At 39.4% G+C, this 27,534-nt stretch overlaps 1 protein-coding gene across 17 annotated transcripts in view; it reads right to left on the bottom strand.

Annotated features, from left to right (window-relative positions):
* Window positions 1-27,534, bottom strand: part of auts2a (activator of transcription and developmental regulator AUTS2 a) — a 365,030-nt gene that overhangs the window by 186,699 nt on the left and 150,797 nt on the right. For 16 of the 17 annotated variants that reach the window (XM_077242564.1, XM_077242575.1, XM_077242568.1 and 13 more), the window contains one exon: window positions 26,981-27,082. In XM_077242564.1, the coding sequence (XP_077098679.1) occupies window positions 26,981-27,082 (102 nt within the window). Of the gene's footprint in view, window positions 1-22,198; window positions 22,306-22,434; window positions 24,083-26,980; window positions 27,083-27,534 lie in introns of those variants that run through there. The other variant, XM_077242580.1, reaches the window with a different exon arrangement.

The following is a 27,534-nucleotide window of genomic DNA, read 5'->3' as shown; positions in this document are numbered from 1 at the left end:
TATTCTGAGGGATGCACCAATATTAAACTTTTAAGCCGATATGACAAGCTAATTATTTTCATCTTACGGCTTATAATATATAGCCAATGCTGAAATTGCATAGTACTTTGTCTAAATAAATGTAAATAAAACACTAAAAACTAAAAAAAAATCTACAATTAAAAAACATTTATATGCAACATTATAGTGTAAAAAGAAAAAAGAAGAAACAAAAGATATCTAAATGTAAAAATAAGGAACTGAGCATGCATACTTAAATATTCAATAAAGACCATGGGCACATACAACACAACCATCTCCTTAATACATGTGCTGAACACCAATTGTGTGGACAGGGCATTTTGAATTAATTTGTCTTTGAAAACATCTCGCTTTCAAGCAGGCAGAACAGAGTGACCTTTTCAGTGAATAATAATTAAATTGTACGGCTCTAACCGCTTATAATCTATGGCAGGCCCAGAACAGGCCCTGCACTCTCACTCTAATTGGCAACATAAATAATAGCATGACGAGAGTCTACATGAAGCTCTCCATCACAATGACCCGCTGACATTGCAGAGATGGGGTGTCTGAATTATCTCGGGGCGACCGACATCTGACAGGTGGTAAAAGGGCCTGCGATTTGACTGTAAATCACAAAAAGGCCTTGCTGACACACCGGAGGGGGGTGGGGGTGGGGGGGACGGGGTGTGGGGGTGCTGAGAAAGCGAGAATGATGAGATTGGGGCGGGCAGAAGGCTGTTCTCTAATAGACACTGTAAATGAACCAGATTTATCTACAGGCTCAGAGCAAAGTCTTTAATTGCTTCTACTGGTTGCACATTTGCGAGGGACGCTGGAGACCTCACCTGGTGCATGGTAAATTGGGATTGAGCTTCCTAACCTGCAATTCAATCTCGGAGGGATAAATGGGCTCAGCTTCCAATCCAATCAATTTGCTTAACTGCTTGTAATCCAATCAAGCACCCTGTCACACAAACAATATGCACACAGCTTGTTTCTCCACAGTGCATTAAACCTCCTGGGGAATCGAGCAACACATTGGCAGAAATCCCGGAAAACCTACCTGGGCCCCTGCTGCACCTATTATTGTCTAATTCACACCTTAGTGCAGGGCAAGCCAAGGTCTGACTGGACTTGAGCACTGAAGCCCCAGTCAAGCAATTATAACTGCAGAAACGCAGTCACAGGCTTTTAATCCCATGAAACACAAACCAGGTCAAAAAGGACACAGGTACAGTTTATTTATTAAAAATGTGTTATATATATATATATATATATATATATATATATATATATATATATATATATATATTAAAATTTTCGAATTTTAATTCTACTTCCTTATAAATTCAAATTGCAATTCTGAATCCTGTTACCTCAATTCAAATTTAGCTACTGAATTGGAATTTTAAAGCCATTCTAAATTCAATTCAGAATGATGCATAACCCTGATAAGCTCTAAAAAGTATAGTCATTTTTTATATGACTTGTGAGCTATATTCCAAGCTACATCATAACTTTCATAAAGTCAATAACGATCATCGTGAGACACCTTCCCTGAACATTTCTTTTCAATGTATGAGCAAGTGCTCTAATTTTGAATGCATGTACTTAGACGGAATTGCGCTCACCGTTATTAAATTAATTATATTATTGTTAAAAAAATACATATATTTCTTGCACAGTTCTTTGGCATCTATTCAATATGAAATTTAGCTGATGGACTCTGGGCTTATGAACATTAATCCAGACATGAACCCACACACAGACACCTTCCCACACTCCCCTGCTGTTTAAATAGTGCTGATCTTCTACAAAACAGAGAGTTCGGTAATCACTGCTCGTTTCGATTCGATTCACAACGGGGGTGGGGGGGTTGGCGGGGGGGGGGCTGTATTACACCGCTCTGTGGGAACTATCTAATTCAGACCTCCACATAACTCTGCCTAAAAATCAATAGACTACAGTCCAGCAAGAGACCAACGGAGATAGAGAGACACAATGGATGAGGAAGAGAGAGAGAGAGTTGGGCTGACTATAAAAGAGATGGGGGGGAAAGACAGACTATACTCTCTCTGGAACCCAGAAGCTATAATATCCATCCTTGGCGGTTCACTTGACATTTACTTGCCCTGCTTTTCTCTGCCTTCTAACTCCCGGCGTTCCGACTCTCATGGGTCTGTCGACCGGGTGAACAGATAACAAACCTGTCAGAGCGGGTTTAGGGAGAGGATAAATCTAGAGCCAGGCTGAAGGATGATGGGTTCCAGAGGCCAACATGTTTGTGTGTGTTACCATAAGAGGAGACTAAGAACATGTGTGACAGTATGTGTGTGTGTTAGCGACCATCAGGACTGACATATGACACCTTGGGAGAACAGACGTAGCGTATAAGCGGTCCTTGCATCTAATCTGAGGTCTGGTCTCGCCCCCCACACAAGTCTCTGTGCCTTACAGGAAGAGCTCACAAAAAGCCTTTCAACAGGCCTGCGGTCAGGTCAGAGCACCGGGGCGGAGGGATGAAGCGAGGGAAGGAAGAAAGAGTTTGAGTGGTGTTAGTGAAAAAGACTGGGAGGTGTCTCTTTAAGGGCCTGATAACATTCTCTGTGATGGGCTCCCCAGGGTCTCTGAAATGTCACAGCTTTGAGGCCATGGGCTGTCATACCCGTAGACACGGGGACTCTGGGACTGAGAGATATGCAATAGACCTGCCTCAGAGCCAAATTTGAGAATACAGCATTTCCACTTCACTCTCTTGGTCAAATGTCCATCAAATCAAGCCTTAAAGGAATACCAGTGTTTGGTTTGGTTTGGTTTACACACAAACATTTATGTGCACTACAAACTCTCTTTTTTGTTACTCCATTCCTATTGCAAATAATAATTTCACTCCAATGACAATCAAGACATTTACAGCAATTGATCAAAGAAATGTATTTGACCCAAAAAAAATATAATGATAATTAAAAAAAATAAAAATAATTTTGGCTTGGAGTGACTATTTAAAATCTATTCAATTTATGACAAAAATTCATATTTTATATAAATATATATTCATATATGTATCCATCCTTATTTGAAATTGTACTGTCACAACAATAATAATAAAAATAATCTGTTTGTCACAATGTCAACACAATTTACCAACTAAGTATGTGTTACAAATTGAAGCTAAAAATAGTATGAAAAAAACAAATTCTGGTCTATAAGTGAATGACACAGGATTGGTGACCTTCATTTTAGGAGGACCGTGTTAAACAGTTTTTGAATACTGACTTGAATGTCCCTGTTCTACAATGGGAATGATGAAAACGTCCTTTGGAAGGTCTAAAAATTGCACATCAATTACCTGGAGCAGTGAGGCCTGTCTTATGTCCCCGCCACCATTTTATAAAACCAGAAAATGTCAATACTCAAGTCACAAAGCATTACATCAAGGACATTTACAGGAGAGACAAAAAAGAGAGAATATATAAGGATAACATTTGCTATGACTAAAAAGGGATGAGTGTTTGCACGCTCTGTGACGATGACAACAAATATGCCGGGAGACATCTTTAAATCCTCTTGAAGAGCACATGAGCATGCCTCTCTGGGAGAATTGTGTGTTTATTAACGAGCAGCACGCTGTGGTTTAATCAGTGCGGGGAGAATACTCGTACATTAAAAAGGCTACATGGCATTTATACTCATGCGTGCTTGTAGGATTTGCTAATAATGTGAATTCAATTCAAAGCAGGAGTGAAAATAAAGAAAACAAAGTGCAAAAAAAGAACAAAAGGAAACACTTCAAAAATATAGTCCAAACACAGTTGAATGCTTTAGTGTTAACAAACCAGGTGATGCTAACAAGGGGGGTGGGTGCAAACTAGAAGTAGGCAAGAAAACAGAGCATACAAAAGACCGTGTTCTCATTTTCTGTCTGAAAGCCCCACCAGGACCACTGAAACTTGCTTGATTTCCCCAGTCCAATTATAGCTGTGCGCTCAGTCCTTCTAGAATAGCAGCGCAGAGCTGAGGGACGGCGTCTGCGTAAGCGAAGAAGGGCTAATAGAGTCCCTGAAGCTGACTCCATTTCGCTGCTCCAGCTAATGGGCTGTGATATTTTCCCAAACTAACTGCTGCTGTGCCCTCTTAGAAGCTAATCTAGCCTTGTGCTTTGGAGGCTGGGCCACGCCACGGTCACCCAACCTCAATGTCCAAATCTCGTCTTCCCTGCCCACAGTCACATGACTGAGCCAGACAGGAGAAGACTCAGCTCCCTGACTTACACATGCATGACATGCCCAACCATCCTCATTCAGGCTGTTTTGGGCAAAGGTTCCTTCTGGTGCCAACACACCCTACGACGCCATGCTGCCATCCAAGGAGATTTTTAGATTTTATTCCAGGCCTGAGAGACAGAAAGGAATAGGCAGAGTTGTTGAAGGACTCTCTTTTAAAACCCCTATATAGCTCTCGGGTGGCTAAAAGCATCCAGGATGCTGCGGTGGATAGAAATGTGGAGACATAAATCCAGGAAGATGGCTCCCTGGTCAGCCATTCAGCAGACAGCTCACCCCATTCCAGATGGTTGTGAGACAGACCGGTGGCATTACAGTCAGAGTTTGGGTCTGGCCATTGATTACATTTTAGATACCATCATATTTTTGTAGTCTCAAATACACCACGGCCCATTTCAAAGCATTTAAATGAATTTGCCTCACAATGGCGGTATAATTGCTACTAAATCTTTCAATAAAACCGATTTGCAGACAATTCTGTCATGAAATTGCTACTCACCACTCTATAGGCAAGATCAACGGGTTGCCCTTGCAATTATTCATTGCATTCAAGACCCAAAAATGTTCAGAGCTGGTTATAGATACTGCAAAAATCATGTTGAGAGCAAAGCAATGGTAATTAAAGGAGCACAGAAGAACGCAATTTCACATGATGAGATGTACTGCGTTCATTACACGCCCTCCATTCTAGTCTCATCAGACATTTAGAGTATAGAAAAGACATTTGCAAAACGGTCAATTTTTAACAGGCAGTTGCAAAGGTTAATTATTTTCCTAATTACATCTAGAAATGCCAAACATTTTTTTCTCCCTAATTGACAAGAAAATTAAGCGTGAACTGCATTAGGCGCAGATGGTTACTCTCAGGTCTGCTGTATAAGGCGTGTGAGAGCCTCAATGCACAGAAAGTATAAAAAGCCATTATCGTTCCCGCTGCGGCATCCTTTAAAATCACTTAGAAGCAGCATATCATGTAATTTCAATGCAGATAAATGAGAAAAATCGCAATTATGCCCAATATCCTGTGGCGCTTGAAGCTGCACTTGAGACAATAAAGGTCAATAATTCTACACACATACCAGCAGAAAGAGCACAAGGGGAAAGCATAACCTCAGTGCTAATCAATATTAATTCCTTTGCCTCTCTAATGACTAGGTGTAGTCAATGTTGGTCCAGTCTTTCTCTCTTGGGTTCAAGCATGCTGGGCTTGTTCTGCAGGCACCCGTCTGCCCTTGTACCTGAGCTGTATTATGGGCGATTATCGCACCTCGTCCCCCAGGCAGAAGGTCTTCATGCGTCTGCAGCATTGATCTCATTTGTTGAGGAGATAAGGCTGTAATTGGATGAGGCCTGAAATCAGATGGAACTCCATGGCAAGGCCAAGGCTAATTCCACTATCCCTGACCTGCCTAAGTAGCTAGGCCACGGCCACAACTACAGGGGGTTAATCCTGTCCAATCCCACCCCCAAGCCAGCTCATCACCATCTGGGCCACTGTCCACCTCTCCTCCTCCTGTTTGAGCCAGGTCTCCAAGCCATTGAGGCAAGAGAACAAGTGTACCCGACCACTCCAGACATGATCCTGTGCCAGGGCCCTAATTGCAAATGCATAATCTATTGAACTGTGATGCTGATTATAGTGGCTGTCTACAGGATAAATTACTACACAAACATTTAAGATCACATGACATTGCCAAACAACCACAAACTCTAAAAGTTCCTACACAGTCCACTTCTCAAAGTAATTATTCTTGGAGGCAGGGTGGTAATGTTGTTAGTTTTTTGAACAAAAGACCCAAGGATGGCTTGAATAAACTTAGTATCTTAACGGTTTACTGATTTGCACACAATAGTTTTCACCTTTAACATGAGTAGACATTACTAGTGGTCGGGCAATATGCTGATATAAAGCCAATATTTCACACTAATTCATTTAAAGATAGTAAACAACACAAGTCACATGCTGCCATAAAATGTATATTTCCTTTAAATAATTTCTACTGAATTAGAAATTAATGTAAGAAAATTAATCAATATAAAAAAATTATTTGAACTTTATAAAAAAGGCAAACCTGTACAATTAACAGATTTTTAGCTTGGGATTCATTGACCATATAAAGAAGTTTCTTTTGTTAACACTTTAAACTAGGGCTGGAACGATGCGTCGGCGTAATCGATTACGTCAAGTATGCATGGCTTATGTTCATCTCAGAACAAAACTCAAAACAAAACTCTAAAGCAGATGCTAATGGATAGTACGGTGCTTAATATGAGCTTGCACATTTTTATGACTCACAACCGCATTCAACGACAGTGTCAAAAACGGCGATGTCCATAACATCAGGAAATTTTATCCCAATTGACAGCGTGTTGTTAAATAAACAAGTCCAATGTTCATTCATCACATATTTTATACAACCAACAAGGACTTTAAATCTTTGGTAACCGAGTGCAGAGAGAACGTTTGAGCGCACCTCACAGCTCCGGTGGATCTGAGGATGGACGCAAATAATTTCTCCATCACCTTGAGTAACTAAATCCGTCATAATCATACAGCTCACCTTGGCTCTCACATTGTATTACGTGGCAGACAACTAGTTGCCTATAGTTATGTATATACAGGGGTTTAATCCTGTCCAATCCCACCCCCAAGCCAGCTCATCACCATCTGGGCCACTGTCCACCTCTCCTCCTCCTGTTTGAGCCAGGTCTCCAAGCCATTGAGGCAAGAGAACAAGTGTACCCGACCACTCCAGACATGAACCTGTGGCAGGGCCCTAATTGCAAATGCATAATCTATCGAACAGTGATGCTGATTATAGTGGCTGTCTACAGGATAAATTAGTACACAGATATTTAAGCTCACATGACATTGCCAAACAACCACAAACTCTAAGTTCCTACACAGTCCACTTCTCAAAGAAATTATTCTTGGAGGCAGGGTGGTAATGTTGTTAGTTTTTTGAACAAAAGACCCAAGGATGGCTTGAATAAACTATCTTAATGGTTTACTGATTTGCACACAATATTTCAGAACGCTTGAGCGTGCCTCACAGCTCTGGTGGATCTGAGGATGAACGTAAATAATTTCTCCATCACCTTGAGTAAACTAAATCCGTCATGATTATACAGTTCACCTTGGCTCTCACATTGTATTACGTGGCAGACAACTAGTTGTCCATTGAGGTTATGTTTATTCAGCGCGGGTTTGTCGAGCATGCGGTTGTGAGTCCTGAAAATGTGGAGGTGTCAGTTCAGTTACAGAATTGGGTTGTCACGCTTGCAAAAAACAAAACGCTGTATGAACGCAACAGTATTAAGCGGTGCTGCCATACTGTCCATTAGTGTGAAATATGACAGGGGATTAGGGATAAACATAAACAGCGCAAAATCAACATAATCGATAATGATGACGCGTCGTTCCAGTCCAACTTAACACTAATGTTCAATTCGTTAATTTTATTTGAAGGTATAGTTCATCCAAAAATGATCATCCTGTCATCATTTTCTCACCCTCATGTCGTTCTAAACCTGTAAGACTTTCTTCTGCAGAACACAAAAGAAGATATTTCTAGCTTCTGAAAAAAATATAGCATTAAACAATTCTCACATACCATTATACTGAAAAAACGGTTTTGTGGAATATACAGCAACAACAGAACAATGGAAACAACTGTAAATCAACGTATAACTTTGACTGCTCGGCATGTTTTGAGAGAAGTGCGATGAAGCAGTGTATCAGGTGAAAAGCAATAAGCTATGCCCTGAAGATGAAAGCTTCACAAATCCTTTGATGACTCAGAGTTTGGTGCATAGTGCTGTTTTTGATCAGACTAACTAGAACGGAGGGAGTTTTGCAGAATGCAGTCATGGGTTTGATAAAGTGTCGAGAAACTCTGAGGCTCGTCTAAGAAATATCTCGTTAAAAAAAAAAAAATCCTCTTAAGCTTGCCTGCCTTGTAAAAAAAAAAAAGCTTTTAAGCCCAAAGACATTTACTGTGACGTGTAATTTCTAAAAACATAAACTCTCACTTAGAATAAACATTCTTGTGGCGTATTTTCATTTCCAGCAGTATAATGGACAATAATAAGCAAAATCATGGAGACCCGCAGTGCACCCAGTTCTGGGAAGTGAAGAAATTCCTCATAACTGCAGCAGCAAGAATATTCCAGAGATAAAAATATCTCTAAAACTGTAAACTATTTTTCTCTCCATCCCTCTCGAACACTCAACTCAACAGTACCAGCGGGGCTAGAAGGTAATTCGACCGGCCAATTTAAACATGTCATGATTGAGCTGGAAAGAACAAACGGACATCAAAGAACAAACCTTGAGTCTGAGAGAAAGAGCAGCGTGCTGGCGGGAGGCTGAGAGAGGGACGAGAAACGAGTGGGGGGGTTTGATTCGTGTGTCATTACGACCACACCGCTGTGTTGCTATTCTGGATTCCTGGGGTTTGACATCTAGATTGCAGATGGATAAGTGTGCCTTAAAACCACATCCCCCATCAGGGAAAAGAAAATCATTTCTCATAACGGCATCTATTTACTGGCACAGCCTATCTCTCCCACAGGGCCCGAAACAAATGAAAATGTTATTCTCTCCTCATGAACTCCCACCTTTTCTGTCTGCCTTTTTTCACTGCCAGCAATTTCATTCTCCCTCTAAATTTGAGTTAAGTCCATGACTAGGGGGAAATAATGTCTCTGGAATAATCTTTCCGAAACTATGATTCCAGGGGGCTGTGTTCCTCTTTATATATTTATATACCTTCACATTTATTTACTCTGTTCTCAGGCTTTTTGCCTTGCGGTTTTGGAGGAAATTGCAATGGCTTCTGATATGGAAGCGATGCGACGTACGGAGGATCTCTCTGTAATCCCCTCAACCGCAGTAAGGCCTTGACAGGGACCGAACATGCCCTCTGCCAAACATTTAAATAGCCCTGATGCGGACAGAAAGCCACGCACAACAGCGCCTGTCAAAGAGGCATTTCGAGCGCCACTCAGAGCTGATGCAAAGCACAATATTAGCCCAACCCTTTGCAATGTTAAGCCTAGAATGACACAATTGTAAGCATTGCAAAACAACCATATAAAGGGCTTTTTTGTGGTGAACACACATGATCAGACAACATTGAGCTGTGCTGCGCAAACGGTCAACACAAGCTTGAATCCAGCTCACAACATTCCTTAATCCTATTCCTCACACTTCTCAACATCACTTCCTGCCAATCTCTGATCGTTCTCAACCACTGTCCAACACAATATTCAAAGGGCCCTCATATATGATATAATATTTCAATATGTTCTGCTGTAATTATGATGAAGTTGCTTGTTTCAATCTTTTTTAATTAACAGAAACTACCAATTAAAACAATTTATTTTGGTGATTCCAGAAGTTCCATGTTCTTTAATAAAACATTACAAGAGAGAAATATTCCATTCATACCTAGAATTTAAATTAGATTATTTTAATATAACTTAAAGCGGCACTATGCAGGATTTCTTTTTTTGTCAAACAGCGATCCCTAGAGTCTTTGTAGAGTACTTATATTTAACGTTACTGTCGTAAATACAACTCACACAGAGCGTATCTGCACTCACGGCCTCTGCACTTCATAATAATAAATTAGCCTACCGCGTTAGGCTTACCTGAGCCTAAATGCCAGATTACACCAATAAAGTGTATCATGTACATCGCATTATTTCGTAACAATGTCCGTTATGATGTTGTTAGTGTAAATGACTGCAATTTGCAAACTATTATGATAAATTGCAATCATGTCTATTTACAACGTGTAGGCTTATTTATGTCCTGATAATTATGTGAGATATTGACAACTGTTCTCATGATAATCGCAGGAATCAACTTTAACAGTGAAATCCTGACTGAGTGGGACTCTTGTCCGGTTCCTCGCGCTGTCAGATTCTCGTTACCTTTTTCTAGACTCGTCCGACCGCGCTTTCTTCGTTTTTTTCGCCATTCTGAAAGCGCAGGTCCGATGTTTACGCGTGTCTGACGAGTAAAAAGCACAATGCTTTTCTAGCTTTCTGCTTCTTATATGCCGGCTTTGCCATGGGACGATAGTTGTTCTTGTAGCTAGCCGGATCCTGGATGGGGGCGTGTATGCGTGTAATGTGTGCAGTGCCGTAAAGCAATTTGTTACATCGCGAGAGCTGAAATCACGCGATACTTCCTGACGCCGGTCCGCCGGGCCAAAGTTGCAAGTGCGGTTTTTCCACTCACAGGCACCAGGGCGAGACGACCACCATTCAACCCGAAAAGAGTCATTTAACCATTCCAATAACTCTGAAGCTGTTCAGTTAAGCTAAAAAAACTGCATAGTGCTGCTTTAATTTAAATCATTTTTAATCATAATTTTAAGTCATCTTGCATATTTGAAGTGTGCTGAGGCCTTCTGGTTGAGAACCACTGCTATATGGCAACACAGTGTGATGTAAAAGTCTGAGATCACAATTAATATATGGGATACAAAATTTAAATTAAAACTGGAAATAAACAGAAAGGTGAAGTAAAAAAATTAAATTAAATAACAAGTATGATGTAAAAAATAAACAAAGAAAGGTATTTAATTTTAAGCCCCATTTCATCCAAGTCATTAATCAAAAGAGTTGCATTTTTCACTTAAATTGTTAAGCTATTTTTATTTCCTTTTAAATATTGCACATGACAAAAATGCACAATAGAAGCATTTGAACTATTTCTCTTGGACTTGTGGATCCCATGTCCGGTCAGGATTCAGACGTCAGCTCTGGGCAGGGTTTGAGGTGGATGTTTTAATAGCTTGTTCTTTACAGCACTCTTTAACACTCTGTGTGTACTCAGCCTCTTCCACTCAAGCATAAATCTCAACAGAACCGTGACAGATAGTTCTGGAACCTTGGCAGGATCAAGAACACCCAGCTGAGATTTATTTTCCCCCAACCACCTGCATGGCCTGACATGCCATTTAAACGGCTGCTGAAGAAAATCAAAACCAAGAAACTACTTTACTTTTTCATTCCATTTTTTTTCCTTCCTTTGCATATGAGGAAAACAACTTGTGGTTGTTACACTAAATCACAAAGGCAATGAAACTTAGGGATTTGTTTTATATCACAAATCCTTTACATGACCCTATATAACTCCATAACACTTTAACTTTAACAGAAATAAGAGATTTTCTTTATTTACTATTTTCATTTGATCATATAGCTCTGTGCTTAGACTGAAGTCATGAAGAAACGGTTGCTTTTATTCTCAACAGACACGCCTCTGATCTCGGTCTGACCAGATAGTGAATAACTGAAAAAAAACAGCATAGTTCATTAACTCAACCTCAGTGAGCACAACGCCACTGTGACGCCTGCAGCGTGTTAAAAGCCTTCTTGAATACAGTCTAATGGTTCGGAGTCCAGCGATATACCTTCTCGCTGCAGCCCAGCAGACACATTCAGACAATCAAATCCTATGGGGGGACGAAACAGCGGGAAGGGCATGGAGATAATGGCCATTCAGACCGCAATATCCACTTGGCGTACAGAGCAGTAAAGCAAGGAAGGTGGTATTGGAAGGCTCAACTTTGTGTTCTTTATTAACACAACATTATGAAACAAATTAAATATGTTTAATGCCAGCAAGATGGCACAACTGATCCTTCAAACAGGAAATTACAGATAGATAGTTCCGCTCTAAAATCTGTTTGGATGGGCTACATTTGAAGCTGTTGAATATAGTCAGTACACACTACCTATGACCAATCAACTGAATTTCACAAATTCCTAAACATATACTAATAATGTATACTGTAAAAAAATATATGACCAATAAGTCATGGCAACATATGTTTTTCAAAATAATTAAACCAATTTCAACTTAATTTTCTTTAGCAATACGAGATTCAACTAGACATTTTTTTCTTTTTAAATGATTTGAAATGACTTGTACAGCCAATATGATTATACTTAACCAAACTTAAGTTCAGTTGCTGCCTTATATTTTTAAGTTGAAGCAGGTGGATTTGTTTTTATGTGTTTGGCAAACAGCTAATGAAAAGCCTACTATATAACTTACATATAACTACATTATTTAGTAGATAAATTGTTTATTCTGATTACTGACATTGGGAAGAAATTTACTTAATTATGTTTAATTATGGATCATTAAGAATGTTATTTTTAACTGTTTTTATCATATGGGGTTTTCCAATCTATTTTCACACACCCGCTCACCTGCTATATATTAAGGGTGTCACGATTTCGATTTTAAATCGAAATCGATCGAAATTAATTCACAAACTCAAAATTCGAAATAAAACATGTAATCGTCGATACTGCCACGCCCCCATGTCGCGCCCGTGATGGAAAGTTCGGATCGTTTTACTGACTCTATTGTTCAATCTCGTTCATCAAAATTAACTAATCTTTTTTCTAGTCATTTCAGAGGCTTTAAATGTTATACTTTTAACAGGCAAATTCCCCAAACACATCCAACGCAATCTTGATCATATTCTGAATTAAGAAATCCTTATAATGCAGTCAAAAGTAATTTACAGGGAACATTAATACTTGACCTTCCGAGTCTTTTGTTCATTTGTCGCGTGACAGAGGCAATGAACGGATCATTCATGAACGACTCATCACGGCGCGGGGAAAAAACACACGTGTTGAAAGGCTGTGATTCCTCTAACTTGGATTCTATGCCCGAGCCCGAACTTGGCCGATATTTCCCGTCACTATCCCCGGGCCGGGCAGTGGCGCCTCCAGAAATTTTTCATAGGGGTGGCCAGATGGGGCCACTTAAAATCTTGGGGTGGCACACCAAAACTATAAACCATAATTTCAGAATTTTATTCTACTGTTGTAGTATACCGGCCTGTAGAAAACTATCAGAAAGACTTAAGGAAATTCCTACTGATATGCTTTGGTTTATTGTGTTATATTTAATGTTACTAATGATATTATAGGTCCCTACTAATATATATTATATTATATATAATGATATATATTATTATCGATATGATATATATAAGGGCCCTCGCCCGCGGCAAATTTCCAGATACTTACATAATTGTTATGAATTTAATCCTTTTTAAGTTATTATTTTGCAATGTAAGATTACAGTTAACACCTTTAAATATTACATAAATGTATTATGAATTTTTAATAAACTTAATGAGTGTATAAATCAGCAGCAAAAAGTAATTCTTGAAAAAATCTGCACAGTAATTTTATAAAATCTAAATATGTTAATAAAAACAAATTACTATTAGTTCTCTTATAAAATTCAATCAGGCAATCATACATTTCACAATTTTATATTTATATATTAATGTCAAGAATTCAGAAGTGCATATATAGCCTACACTACAAAGAACTAATATACAATTAAATTATGCTTATTTTAAATGTATTGAGCAGGCTAGGTATAACAAAATATATTGGCTTCATTAATATTTCAGTGCGCAAACCCATGATAACATGAAAAACAGAGCGCACAGCGTGTATGCGCATCGCGGGATTCGCGGGTGCAGAATGATGTGCTCAAAGCAACATGGAGTCACAGTGTGCAGCGCTGCGCTGCTTAAGTGCGCTTTTAAAAGTTCACGTCACAAAGCGAAGAACTGTCGAGCGCACAAATCCTAGTGCAATTTGTTCCTTTGTTTCACAGTTTTAAATTCCAGTTATTGTGCGTTTGATGCCGATTTATAGTCCTTGTGATGTGTGTGATCTAGCAAGCACACGGTAGTGAGTTGTTTAAAAACAGCAAAAAACTCCAACAAAATAAAGTACTTTTATGCAAATCTACAGCCCTTTATCTACAGATCATGCATTATAATGTGAATATATCATATTGGAGAGAGTTTTACCGTGCATCCAAGAGGCGCGCGCGTTGTTTGAATAAGAATCGAGAATGATTGACAGCCGCAGAGGGAAAACGAGTTTCCGTATACTTTAATGATGTAAATAGACTTCTGTCCCTCACATTAAGCTATGACTTCAGATGACTTTGTCACCCAAACTGGCGTGAAAAAAGCGGGAGGCGCCGAAAAGCGCGCTGTTTGCATCCCTGCTTGTCAAAACGTGGCAAAGACACATCAAAAAGCTGCTGTAACCATTTGGCACTTAAAAAGCACGTCACGACACATAATTTCCCGTCTTCTTTTACTAAAGAATATTTTTGACTTATTTATGAAATGCATAACTGACACTACTAAAATTTATACTGGCCATTGGGGTGGCCAGTGGGGTGGCCAGGATACGGCCAGGGGTGGCCACGGCCACCCCTGGCCACCCCCTGGTGGCGCCACTGGGGCCGGGCTCTTGATCTATAGACGTGCACTCCCAACGCAATAGAGTGCGGCGAAGGGACTAGATTTGATGGCCGAGTGCGAGCTCGGGCGGTAATGCACTCACTCTGTGTGTGCGGGAGAATAAAAAGATTCGTGGGACTCCCGCAAACTAGAAATATCTATGAATAAAACATAAAAACTAATAAAAATTTTTTTCATCTGTTGCAAAAAAGCAACAAGAACAACTAAAACAAAATAGAAACGATTTACAGGCCAGAGTTTCTATTCATAACATGTTTGCAGCGTTGAGCGATTTAGCCAATCACAGACATATGTGTTGATTTCTTGAACGCAATGACCAATCAGAAGCATTTAAGATAGACTCTCCTCACCGCTCAAAACTGACTTTTTGTTCAGTGCTGAATTGTGTACGCTGGCAAATCCTCTAATTATAACAAACAAAGTGTAGGCTATATATTATGAAAGATTCATTGTGCAGTCAGCTTCACTGATAATAACAGAGATGTGTGAGATCGCGATGAACTCATGTCAGCTTGTTAGGAGCAACAGCAACCTGTGCTTAAAAAAAAAAAATCGAGAATCGAATCCAACCGTGAGCTTAGAATCGAAAATGTAATCGAATCGAGGATTTGGAGAATCGTGACACCCCTACTATATATATATGTGTGTGTGTGTGTGTGTATATATATATATATACACACTATATATCACAAATGCAATGAAACTGTGATTTGCTTCTATTGTGCATTTTTGTCACACTATATATATAACTATTATAATGATCACATTTAAATGTATGCATTTAGCAGATGTTTTATCCAAAGCGACTTAATATACATTGCATCCATTTTTATTAGTTTATGCATTCCTTGGGAATCAAACCCATGACCTTGGCGTTACATAAACTACATAAATGTTTATTAAACATTTACTTTTACTAACTAAAAACATTTTATTAATACAATTTATCAGGACTCCATAACACACCAAACAACACCACTTAACTGTGGTAAAATCATTCCCCATATTCTATGGCAGCCACAATTCAATGTAGCGAATCCAGCACAACATTGAGAGATTTGATTGGCACTGTTGAACAGTTGCGGCCATGCTTTACGAGGAGAAATGGAGAGTAACCAGGCCTACAACCTCACAATGCAAAACCATTCCAACTTCTCCTCCCACTTTCTCTCATCCCCGGAGAACCTCAAGCAGCCTCTCCGTCAGCACCTGGCTCTGCTGAAGATACGGCAGCACTACTTGGCCTGGGCAAGACTGTCTCTATCCATCATAAGGAAGGATCATTAAGGACTGAAAACACAAGTCGCCTCTGAGGAAGCCAAACAAGCGGAGGGAAAAATGTCAGGAAGAGAAAGAAGTCTGGTATATTTACAACATAGGCCTAGGGAATAGGGTCATGGCAGCTCAGTTGAACACACACACACACAGAGGCTCCAGGTCAGGGTGATTTGTAGGCCCGGGAGACGTGAGCTTGTGCTGGTGTTTGTGAAAACGACTGATGCCTGTATCCTGGTGGGAAAGGTTTAGTTTATTTTAGCTCATAGTCATAGCAATGCATTTGACAACTTTTCTCAAGTGACGCTTGCTCCACAGAGGGTGAGGGGTGTCGAAGCATTTCACCCATACGTTGTGTGTGTGTGTGTGTGTGTGTGTGTGTGTGTGTGTGTGTGTGTGTGTGTGTGTGTGTGTCGTACAACGAACACACAGGCATGCTTTCAATACAGGCTCTGAGTCAAAAATCTTTTCTTTTCATCTCTCTTTCTCTGCCGCATTCTCGCACATTCTGAATATGGTACCCACATTGGTCTCTTATTGCTATGGCAACAAGCGATTTCTCTTGCTCCTTGGGCCCTGTGCTGTCATTATCCAATCAGAACAAGACCTTTGTTAAGATTCCCTCAGGCTCCACTTATTCAACTCACTATGATGAACTGACCTTAACACTAAAGGGAGACAGAGAGAGAACGACAGCAAAAGAGAGATTCCTCCAAGCTATCCGTCTTTATCTGGAAAAAAAATAAATAAATGAGGAAACGACGGGCATTTAAATGGCACTACAATCTGCACTCTGATCTGAAAAGAAGACAAAGAGAAAGAGACAAGCCAGTCTCTGCCAGCACTTTTTGTCTGCTTCTCTCTCTCACTCCCTTCCTCCTGCTGTCTGTGGGTGAAAAAAGAGGGATTTGGAGAAAAATGGAACAAGGTTAGCTTGTGATTGACTGGATGCTGTTAAACTGGACTGGATTTAAGGTTACTGTGCTGGTAACTGGCTCTGGTTCAGACACTGTTAACCAGATCAAAGAAAAATAATCAGACATAAAAGACAATTAGACATAAGAAGAAAATAAAAATCTGACTTCTGTAAAACAGACTGAAAACGCACATGCTGCAACACAGTGAGCAATGGAGGGTCATGTAACTATAAAGTCAGTCTCTGATGTCCATTAGTCATTTCATGCTCAATGTTCTAGATAAAAACCAATCCAAATTAAACAAACAGAAAACATTATACATTTAAAATTGTACAACATATATTTAAAATTGTACAATATAAATAATATTTAGAAAATTGTACAAAATAAAATGTAAAAAATAAATAAAGTGAAATAAAAATCTGTGACGGTGGAGACAAAAATGTAGTAAATTCATTCTACTATTCTTACACAAGCCATGGTTGACTTGTCTCTAGAGATTAGAAAACTTGCACCTGATGCTTCGGAGGCTCAATATGATTGGCTCCCTACTTGATAGATAAGTGCTGACTGTATGTGTAGATATGTTCATTTGTGTTGTCTCTCTCCTATCGCCCATGATGGACAGTTTGCTGTTCGGTAATGACAGCACAATACAGACAGGCTGTGATGAAAGCAGACCACCCTGTCACTGTGTGTCAAAATCTCTTGCCACATTCACACACAAAAAAATCTCAGGTTCACCTCAGTCCACACCTGCCAACAGTGGAGGAATTGAGGAAGATTTATGACAATAAAAATGTCTTGGCGTCCATGAGAGTCAAGAGGCATTTTCTTCAGCAAGTCTTTGATTTGGAACTTTTCATGTACAGTAACTTACAACAGCGAAATTCAGATTATAGCTAATAATTCAATAAATTCAAGTAAATTTTTTCTCATATCTGGACCTTTGAATTACTTAGATTAAAAATACAGTAAAAGTCCCCCTTGAAGGTATTGTACAAGGAATTGTAGTAAGGTTGTTTTTGCCGACAGTGGGGTTTTGTTGACAAATTCTAGCGGTTGGGATTTGCTATATGGTACAATATGTATACAAATAAAGTTGGAAATTTTAACACGCATATATGTGAGTTCTCTTACGTGCTTGAACGGACAAAAAAACACAAAAATATGGAAAAAAATGCCCGCTTTGTTGAGAAGTCTCGCAAGCACAGTCTTAAATGAGTTAAAGTCTTAAATGACCAGTGTTGTAGTCGAGACCAGCTCACTCGAGTCCGAGTCAAGACCAAGTTCAGAGTATGTTGAGTCCGAGTCGAGACCAGAGAGGGTTGAGTCCGAGTCGAGACCGAGACCAGAGAGGTTGGATTGCCTAATTTACTTTTATTTTCTTAGAGTGATATAGTTTTAAAAAATATTATCAGTTAAGGGTAAAAAGGCCACATTGTAGGCGGTGTTAAGGTAATTTTATTACAATTATGACTGGTCACTTGTCAGTATTAAGTGCTCTTGTCCTCATAAAATCATTGTCCCACTATATACATCCACATAACATTTCTAGTACACATAACATTACTGTAACACTCTATACTGTAAGTCCACATAACATTTCTAGTACACATAACATTACTGTACCACTCTATACTGTAAGTCCACATAACATTTCTAGTACACATAAAATTACTGTACCACATCATATCTGTATTCATTTTATTATTTAATTAAAAGAGATTTGGTTTTCTCTGTGACACTTTTGTCCTACGTTGTAAACAGTGAATATTAAAATAACACAGTTGAGACAAATGTAGCATGTGACTTTCTGGAAAGCAGGATCACTACAGGCGGATGGCAGTGGACACAGTGTAAAACAGAAGCGAGAGCAGGCGGGTCACGTTTGTGGGAGAGCACACGGCTCCCTAAAAGTAGTCCTTTGCAGACTTCTACACCAAATTAACTACGCAGTAGTTGTCAAAATGCTAAAATTTTCTTAATCTTTACGTAAGAGTTCTTAATCTTACCTTTCTTTGGGCTTTCGCTTCACATGACAATGAAAATAGGAAGTTGTTCCCTTTGCTTCGGTAATTGAAATACTGCAGAATGTACATGTCGCAGAGTGTTTGCTTTTTAAAGTCTTACTGCATATGAATTCTACTTTGTGGCTCTTATATGCAAACGGAATAATGGATGATTTAGCAGACATTTTCAACACATTTTCAACACATAGTTGAGCTAAAGGCTCATGACATCCTGACCTGACCTGAGTCTTGCTGCCTTTGCGCTAACGTTAGTCTCAAGTCATGCGCAGTTGCACACAAGAAAATCACCAATCATTGGACAGGCCAATCAAACATAAATTTAAAGAAATATTAACGTACAGTAATAATCATGAAAAATATTTTGAATTGGACTCGAGTGGACTCGGAAATAAGTCAGAGTCCTAATATGTCCGAGTACGAATCAATACCGAGTCAAAATGCACACGAGTCCATGACAAGACCAAGACCATTAAAATATGGTCTCAAGACCGAGTCCGAGACCGAGTCTCGAGTACTACAACACTGTAAACGACCATAAAGAGTTGTGAGGCCATGGGATATGTGTCAGATCCATGTCATGTGCTTCAGATCTTAAAGTGACAACAGCCTAATACACCTGCTGCTGTCTGTCATTAAGGATAATCAAATAAAAAAAAAGGAATAAAGAGAAAATAAATAACTTTAGTAGCTTTAATAAGGGTTCATCTATATTTAGATCAAATAATTAAAAATACTGTCTTATTGTTGTTTTTATGTTATTTCTATATTCATTTGGAGATTAACTGTGAAATTATTACAATACAAAAATATCTTAAAAACGTAATATAGGGTGTGATTAAGTTCAGAAAAATGTGCTATTAATTGATTAATTTTTAAATTGACTGACAGCACTAGTTAATATAGCGCTGGCTATATCTAGTCCTTAGGCAACCTAAAAAGGGTGACTCTCACAAAAATCTTTTTATATATATATACAGTATATGTGAATGTTCTTTTTTTCTGATTCTTTGAAATAATTAAAAAGAAAGTCACACATTTAGCTGGTGACTGTGCTAAAAGTGTGAACATTAATGGTAAAAAACAGCTGTGGCATCTAAAGGAAGAGTGCTTTTCATAATGTGTGTGTGTGTGTGTGTGTGTGTGTGTGTGTGTGTGTGTGTGTGTGTGTGTGTGTGTGTGTGTGTGTGTGTGTGTGTGTGTGTGTGTGTGTGTGTGTGTGTGTGTTTGTGTGTGTGTGTGTTTGTTTGTGTGTGTGTATGTGTGTGTGTGCAGCGCTGGCCAGTTTAGACATAATAGAAAAGCAGAGAGGGACGAGTGGCAGATTTATTGAGGTGCTGTCACCAGCCATGTTTCAGGTCAGAGTGACTGACAGCTGATTTAGAGCAGTGCTGTTAAGCTATAAAGCAATCATAACCACTACTGTTCTTCAGACACACTCCGTATTCCTTTCCACATGCACACAATGAACTGACAGTTATAAACACACTATTATCCAGACAGGCAAAAACAATCTCCTCAAATGCTGGCACTCTAGCACAAATGCACAAACAAATGCATTTTCTGCCACACACAGACACACATTCTACACTCCTGTTCAAACACTTTAACTCCTGCCATGATAATAAGCTAATTATAGGTGCGGTGCAACTGCCATATCTAAATGCATGTCTCTAATAAGGAACATTTCAAATTAGAGAACGAGCGAGTGGGAGAAGAAGAGAGAGAGAGATCAGGAGTGACGAATGGAGACGGCAAAAGAACTACTAGATAATTGATGCGAGCAATTACAACTTCCATGTTGGAGCAAATTGGTCGGCATTTCTCAGCATGTAAGGTCCCCTGACCTCATTATAACAACTGTGTAGAAGAATAATCAAAATTAGCAGCGAGGTTTGAGGATCCGTGACAAACAGAGAGCGGAAAGTTTGACTCTAATGTAATCTGTTTTGACTTCAGCCACCAGAGAGCAATATCTACAGGCCAAATCTCCAGCAGAAACATGACCTCTCCGCAAAACACTGTGGACTCTTTCCACGTCCCGGCGAAATCAAATAATAACAGTAATCATTAAGAACAACATCTATATTATATGACATAAATCTGCTCCAGCGGCCATAATTACAGGGTGGAGATTGTCGAAAGAATCCCCCAGCTTAGGCAGAACTAATAATCTAAAGCCACTAACCACAACGCTGGATTCAAATATGTTCACTGCAAAACAGCAAGAGGGCTACACATCCTCGCAAACCACTCAGAGATTTCCAAAGTGAACACACAGGGGACCATGAGAAAGAATGATTTTTCATAGCATTGCATTTCGAGAACATTTATATGAAGTACTGGAAACACATGCATAACTAAACTAGCTGCAATGTGTTAATAGTAAAGCTGCACAATTCTGGAGAAATTGACAATCACTTTAAAAAAACAGAGATCGCAATTCTCCCACAATTCTGAATAGACAACTAAACAACATAATGTAATTTAGAAGTACTCTAGACACAATGTTAACTGTCACAATGTTAATCGCCCAACATATGTATGTTCCGCTGTGATCTTACTTGTCAACAGTTGCATAAACAAAGCCAAATTGTTGTCATTTAGGAATAACATCGCGTGGGTGTTTGAGATCACGATTTATTAACTATTAATTGTGCAGCTATTTCACATGGATAGTTAAAAATTATTACACTGTGCTGTAAATTCACTGTGCTGAGGATTCATGTTAAAAATACAATTAGCTACCTTTTCAAAGCTTGAATTCTGAATTTAAATTCTGATTCAGTCCCTTCAACCTCAAAATCAGGTTTGTCTCATTATGATAGCACTGCTGAGATTAGGAATCAGTATTTATATCTGAATTCGGATTGTTCATTCACCCTCAAAATCAGATTTGGCTCATCTATTCTGAATATCACTAGTGGGATGATTTACTTGAATTCTGTATCAAAACTGAATTATAAATCTGAATTATGCTCCTTCAACCACAAAAATCAGGTGTTCTCATCTATTCTGAATAGAACTGCTGACATAATAAATCCGAATTCTGTATATGAATTGTAAATGTAAATTCTAAATCTAAATTCTTCACTCTGAAATCTTCTGATTACACTCATCCACTCTGATACACTGCCGATAGCATTAGTCATGCAGATTCTGATCAGACATACATACGTTTATGTGTGTGTATGAGTGTCGAGAGCATGTTTCTTCACACTACACACCCTACCCCCATACATGACAGACCACTAAACAGGCCAAACTGCCACCTGACCCTCAATGTAAATATTTCATTGCTCTGCCTCAGTTAAGACTGTTCTGAATGATAAATGAGCAATAAAACGTGTTACCATGAAATCCCAAAGTACAGTCTCTATGGCGACCAAAAAGCAGGTAATGTCATCGCTTTCGGTCTGTTTCACTGTCTGTCTGTGCCTCACTGTGTCAGATTAGCAGGCTGTAATGAGAGTTAAAGAGTCGCTTTAGGATGGTCCCTCTATAGGAGGGACACTGCAGTGACGATGATGTTAAATTAACTGTCATATTTAAGCCTTTTAGTTTGGTTTTGTTCGCAGCTTGGACTGACCTCGTTATCGTCTCTTACTTTGTCTCTCATCAGCAAGATGGTGACGGGTGGGCAAAGGCACCAAACGCTCAGGGGGCACGTACGGCCGTCCCCCATTCCTCTCGGCAAACACACACACACACCAAAAGAAAAGCATTAATGTGCTGTTTACTGGAATCCTGCGCCCTGTAATTGCCAATTTATTTGATAGGCAGCCGGATAATGATGGCATTTCACTCCTGCCGCAGAGACTAAACACATGTGTGTTTGATTCGCCCCGTCTCTACCACACATCCCCTTTCTCTCCTCTTCCCTTTGCCCTGGCCTCCAGCCACCCTGCCTGGGGAAACCATGCCGCCATGCTGGCTTCAAACACGGCTGAAAGGGGACCAGGGGCTTCGGAGCAAATACAGCAAGCCTGCCAATTTATCCAAGGTTTGGGGTTACTGCTGGCGAGAACAAGGCTGATGCACCATTTGTAGCTTAATGAGCTGGCAGCACATGGGGGCAGGGAGAGAGAGGGAGAGGGAAGAGAGGGTGAGAAAAAGGAGGAAAAGAAGGGGGGCGAGCAAGATGTCCTGTGTGACCTCTTTTGACCCCAGCTTCCTCTCTGTCAAGTGAAGATCAACACCAGGCTCTTTTTCTCGTTTTTTTCATCAGTGCAGTGGATAGGAGTAAGAGAAAGAAGACATCATTAGAACTCTGCCAAACAGTCTATAACGAAGAGCAAAAATTACTTCTCAAAACCGCTACTCAAGCTAACCCTCTACTTTCACTTCACTTTAAGGAAAATTGTGTGCATATGCAATCATGTATACATACAAACAATAAATACTTTTATATGTCAAAAATAATGTTTCTCTTCCTGCCTCTTCAGGGCCAGCATTTCTTACAGAAAATGTGGGTGACTAATTTGAGGCGGAAGGTGTGTGTGTGTGTGGGGGGGGTGGGGTGGGGGGAGTGCCACTATAGGGGAGTGGCCTACAAAATGGACTTGACTAAATGATATGCCTTAATATTGACTTTATTTTGAGGAGAAAGAGTTACATACCGTATCTACGATTGTAATAGCTGGAGCGCTGAAAAACTCGCCAACTGTGATGACAAGCAGAATCAAAAGGAAAATGGCATGAACCACATATTTTACACTTTTTTTAAATTACAATTATCTCACCCAAATGTTTGCTCACTCAATGTATTTGTGCTTTTACAACTGATGCAATTATGTGCTAAATCCTATTAATATTGTTCGTAAGATACAAAAAATGTAAAAAGTCAATTTGGATGCTAGATGGTCCTATGGGGTCATTCTTGTTGCACAATGGCCTATAAAGTGCACAAGGAAGTTTGATTTTAAACTTTGAATTGGCTTCAACTGGATAACCAAAAAGTGCAGCCAGATACAACATTTTGTAGTTCACCAAATCTCACCAACAGGCCAAACAGATCGTCACTCTTTTTATGGAATCAAGCCTTTATTCAGACAATGGTGTTGGCTTCTAAATCCAGCTAGATTCAATCCTATGCATAGTTTGGTTCACTGTATTAATATTTTACACTCTTAAGATGTATGTTGCGCAACCGGGGGATTTACCTGTCAAATAAAAGGTATCTTCTTCTGTCATTGTCTGACTGTATAATTTTGATTTGTTGATAAAAATTTGCTCTTTATTAGGCCACTCTACATTATTTAAGGCTGTTGTAATCCGTATACCATTAATATTGTAATGAAATAAGTTTAGTTCATTATGTTGCTCTTTTTTTACCCAATATAGCATTTTGTACCAGATGATCATACCTCGTACAGAGTATAACACGTGTCAAAATTACATCTCACCAGCCTGCATTCATTTTAAACGTGAGTGAAAGTCTTGTATCGCAGCGTGCGGCTCACAAGTAGTGCAGACACGATGTGGTGATGTCCACATCATATTTTGAGAGAGAGAGAGAGAGAGAGAGAGAGAGAGAGAGAGAGAGAGAGAGAGAGAGAGAGAGAGAGAGAGAGAGAGAGAGAGAGAGAGAGAGAGAGAGAGAGAGAGAGAGAGAGAGAGAGAGAGAGAGAGAGAGAGAGAGAATGCAGTAGCACTAAATCACTTGCACTGTTTGTAAAATTACAGATTTTTTTCTGGTCGCCTATGTGGATAAATTTACTACTTCATCCTACTGTACATGCTATAGTGAATACATGTTTGCAGGAAGTTCCCACATTAGAAGCGGGAAACTTGCGGGAATGAGTAAAATTATGCTCAATCCCGGCGAAAACCCGCGCTTAAATTCAGGCCCCGCTCTCCATCTCTGGTATGAAGTGGTTTTTATGGTGTGACTGTGAATAAGCTGCTTCCACCATCCTCTCAGGAATAACTCTACTTTGAGTGTGACCCTGAGAAACTTCTCAAGCAAAAAATCTCCAGCACCTTTCAGCACCTAGAATTCAAAGGTTTTCAAAACATTCAGTGACAGACAAATACACTTGCCAATGAACTTTGAGTAGACTGCATTCTAATTTGATGAGAATGAAAATTCATATACTTCAATCCCTCACAATCCCCCTTACTATTATTCATGTCAAAATAAAAGAATTCAATGAGATCCTCAGAGGTGATCACCTTATTCTTTTGCTATTATTTAAGTTATAATTATGATTATTAAATATAATACAATAACTTGTGATTATGTCTCATTGACTATGAAATTTTACACAAAATAAATAAATACTAATTATATAATGTGTCCCTTTATTTATTTATTTATCTGGTTCAAGTTGCCGTTAACTTGAGTCTTAAAGGGAGACTTCACCCATTTTTATTCTAATCTTCATCTCTACTGGAGCTCATGTCTAGCCTGCATCCAGATTAAACCAAAACTTTTGAGTTCCACCATATAATTACAGCATGCATGTTTGGAATAACATACATTTTCATTTTTAGGTGAACTATCCCTTTAAGACTCAAGTTAAAACACGTCATACACAACACATTCAGCATATCTTTGTTGGTTGTTTTTACCTGTCCAATATTCAAACTCAATCCTGTGTTTCATCTCTAACTTTATCTGTTTCCACCACTCCACTTGCATTTCTTCTTTTCATATCTCCCTTTCCCTCTCCTAACCCACCTCTCACGATTTATCTCTTCGGTCTTCCCTCTCTTCCCTGAAGAGGGGCTGCAGGTATCATTTCAATTTCTGATGTCAACATCAAATTACTTATTTCATTTCATGCCTGACCAAGCATCCTATAGCTACACGCAGGAGTGGTCACGCTCAACTCGTTCTGCCGTGTCTGTTCCGACGACTCGCCTCGCCCTCCAGCTGACAGCTCTAATTATGCCCGATATCTGATAGTGCCGGAACACACTCACAGACTCACATCTCCACTGCGGGAGCCAAAGCTTGAGGTTTGAAGAGGGCCAATGCCAGACTGCCTGAGCTTTCACGCGAACCTCTGTATAAAATCCATAAACAATGATAACATAACTTTCAGTGCAATGTAAACTGTATAGACTGCCTTCACATGGTTGAATGCTGCTTCAAGAGGGTTAAATATGGCTGTGTGTGTGTGTAGGGATGCACTGATTCTGTCCGATGCCAATAAGCAGACGATTATTTTCATGTAATGGCCAATAACCGCACAGAATGGCCGATATTTAAATTCTCTCTCTCTCTCTCTCTCTCTCTCTCTCTCTCTCTCTCTCTCTCTCTCTCTCTCTCTCTCTCTCTCTATATATATATATATATATTATATATATATATATTTCAGTGCTTCATATATGTGCTTTGTGTTTTTACGGTACATCACTGATGTTTTCACTGTGTTACTTTCTGTCGTCTCCACTTCTCTGGTATATAAGCACAGTCGCGCTTCAGCCTGAGTCTCCACTGTTGCTGCCAGCTGAGTAAATAGGATGTTCTTATCACCACCCGAGCACAAACACATACCAAAGCCTGCAGGCCTGAGGGTGCAGACAGCCTCCGCGCTATTCTACATGTACCTCACACCCTGACAACACAAGCACACACACACTGAGCTCAAGAACAGCTCGGCTCTTAAAACACTCCTATTGTTCCTGTTGGCACAGGGCCTGGTCTAGACCAATGTAGTGGATAAGAGAAACTGTAAAATACTGTTTAAATATTGAACCTTGTTGTTCATAAGAATGAGACAGATAAGAAAAGCCACCAACTGACAGGTACAAATCAGGTGTCAAGACCAGACCTACCTTAACTCTTTAACTATTTTTCTGGTTGCTCAAACTTTCATGCAGCATCTACACACAATAGCAATGGTAAAATTCGACACTAAATGCAGGTTCTGATACATTTTGCATTTTAGTTGTGACTGCTATAAATACAGAGTTCCCACACAGATGGATTCACTAGAAAGAAGGAGTTGTTAACAAACCAGACTCCACTATGGCTTGCAATCAAACTTTATACAAGCAATATTTAGCTGATATTTTGAATAAATTATTTTTCCAGTCATGGAAACTCCACGAAAACTCTTTAAATTATCATTATAAACTTTCAGGGGTGTGATTTCTTGTTAGTATGGTGTACATTGGTCACTCACGTCTGTCAGTCTGTCCCTGGAGCTGCTCCGGATGGAGGGTTTGGATTCTCCACTGACGCTCTCACTGTCGCTGTCTTTGCAGTTGTTCTGGCCCGGCTTCAACTGGAAACCACAAAGACAGCAAAAAGAAACAATCAGATACAGCAAGAAGAGAAAAGGCACTAAATTAAATTATGTATCTAAACAAATTAAATTTAGATAGTGCACAGACACACACAAAAAAAAACGGAAGCAGCTCTGGTTAAAGGTAACTATTGGACGTACACTACCGTTTAAAAGTCTCTTATGTGAACCAAGACTGCATTAATTTGATCAAAAACAGTGATATTGTGAAATAGGATTACAATTTAAAATAACTTTTTCCAATTTTAATATATTTTAAAATGTAGTTTATGGTACAGCTAAATTTTCAGCATCATTACTCCAGTTTTCAGTGTCACATGACCCTTCAGAAATAATTGTACTATACTGATTTGTTGCTCAAGAAACATTTGTTATTATTATCAATTGCTTAATATTTTTTGTGGAAATCAGAATACTTTTTTCAGGATTCT

The sequence above is a fragment of the Siphateles boraxobius genome, unplaced genomic scaffold (assembly GCF_051911475.1).
Source record: "Siphateles boraxobius isolate OS27281-9 unplaced genomic scaffold, OSU_SipBor_1 25, whole genome shotgun sequence".
NCBI lineage: Eukaryota > Metazoa > Chordata > Actinopteri > Cypriniformes > Leuciscidae > Siphateles > Siphateles boraxobius.
This window is presented reverse-complemented; position numbering and strand designations above follow the sequence as displayed.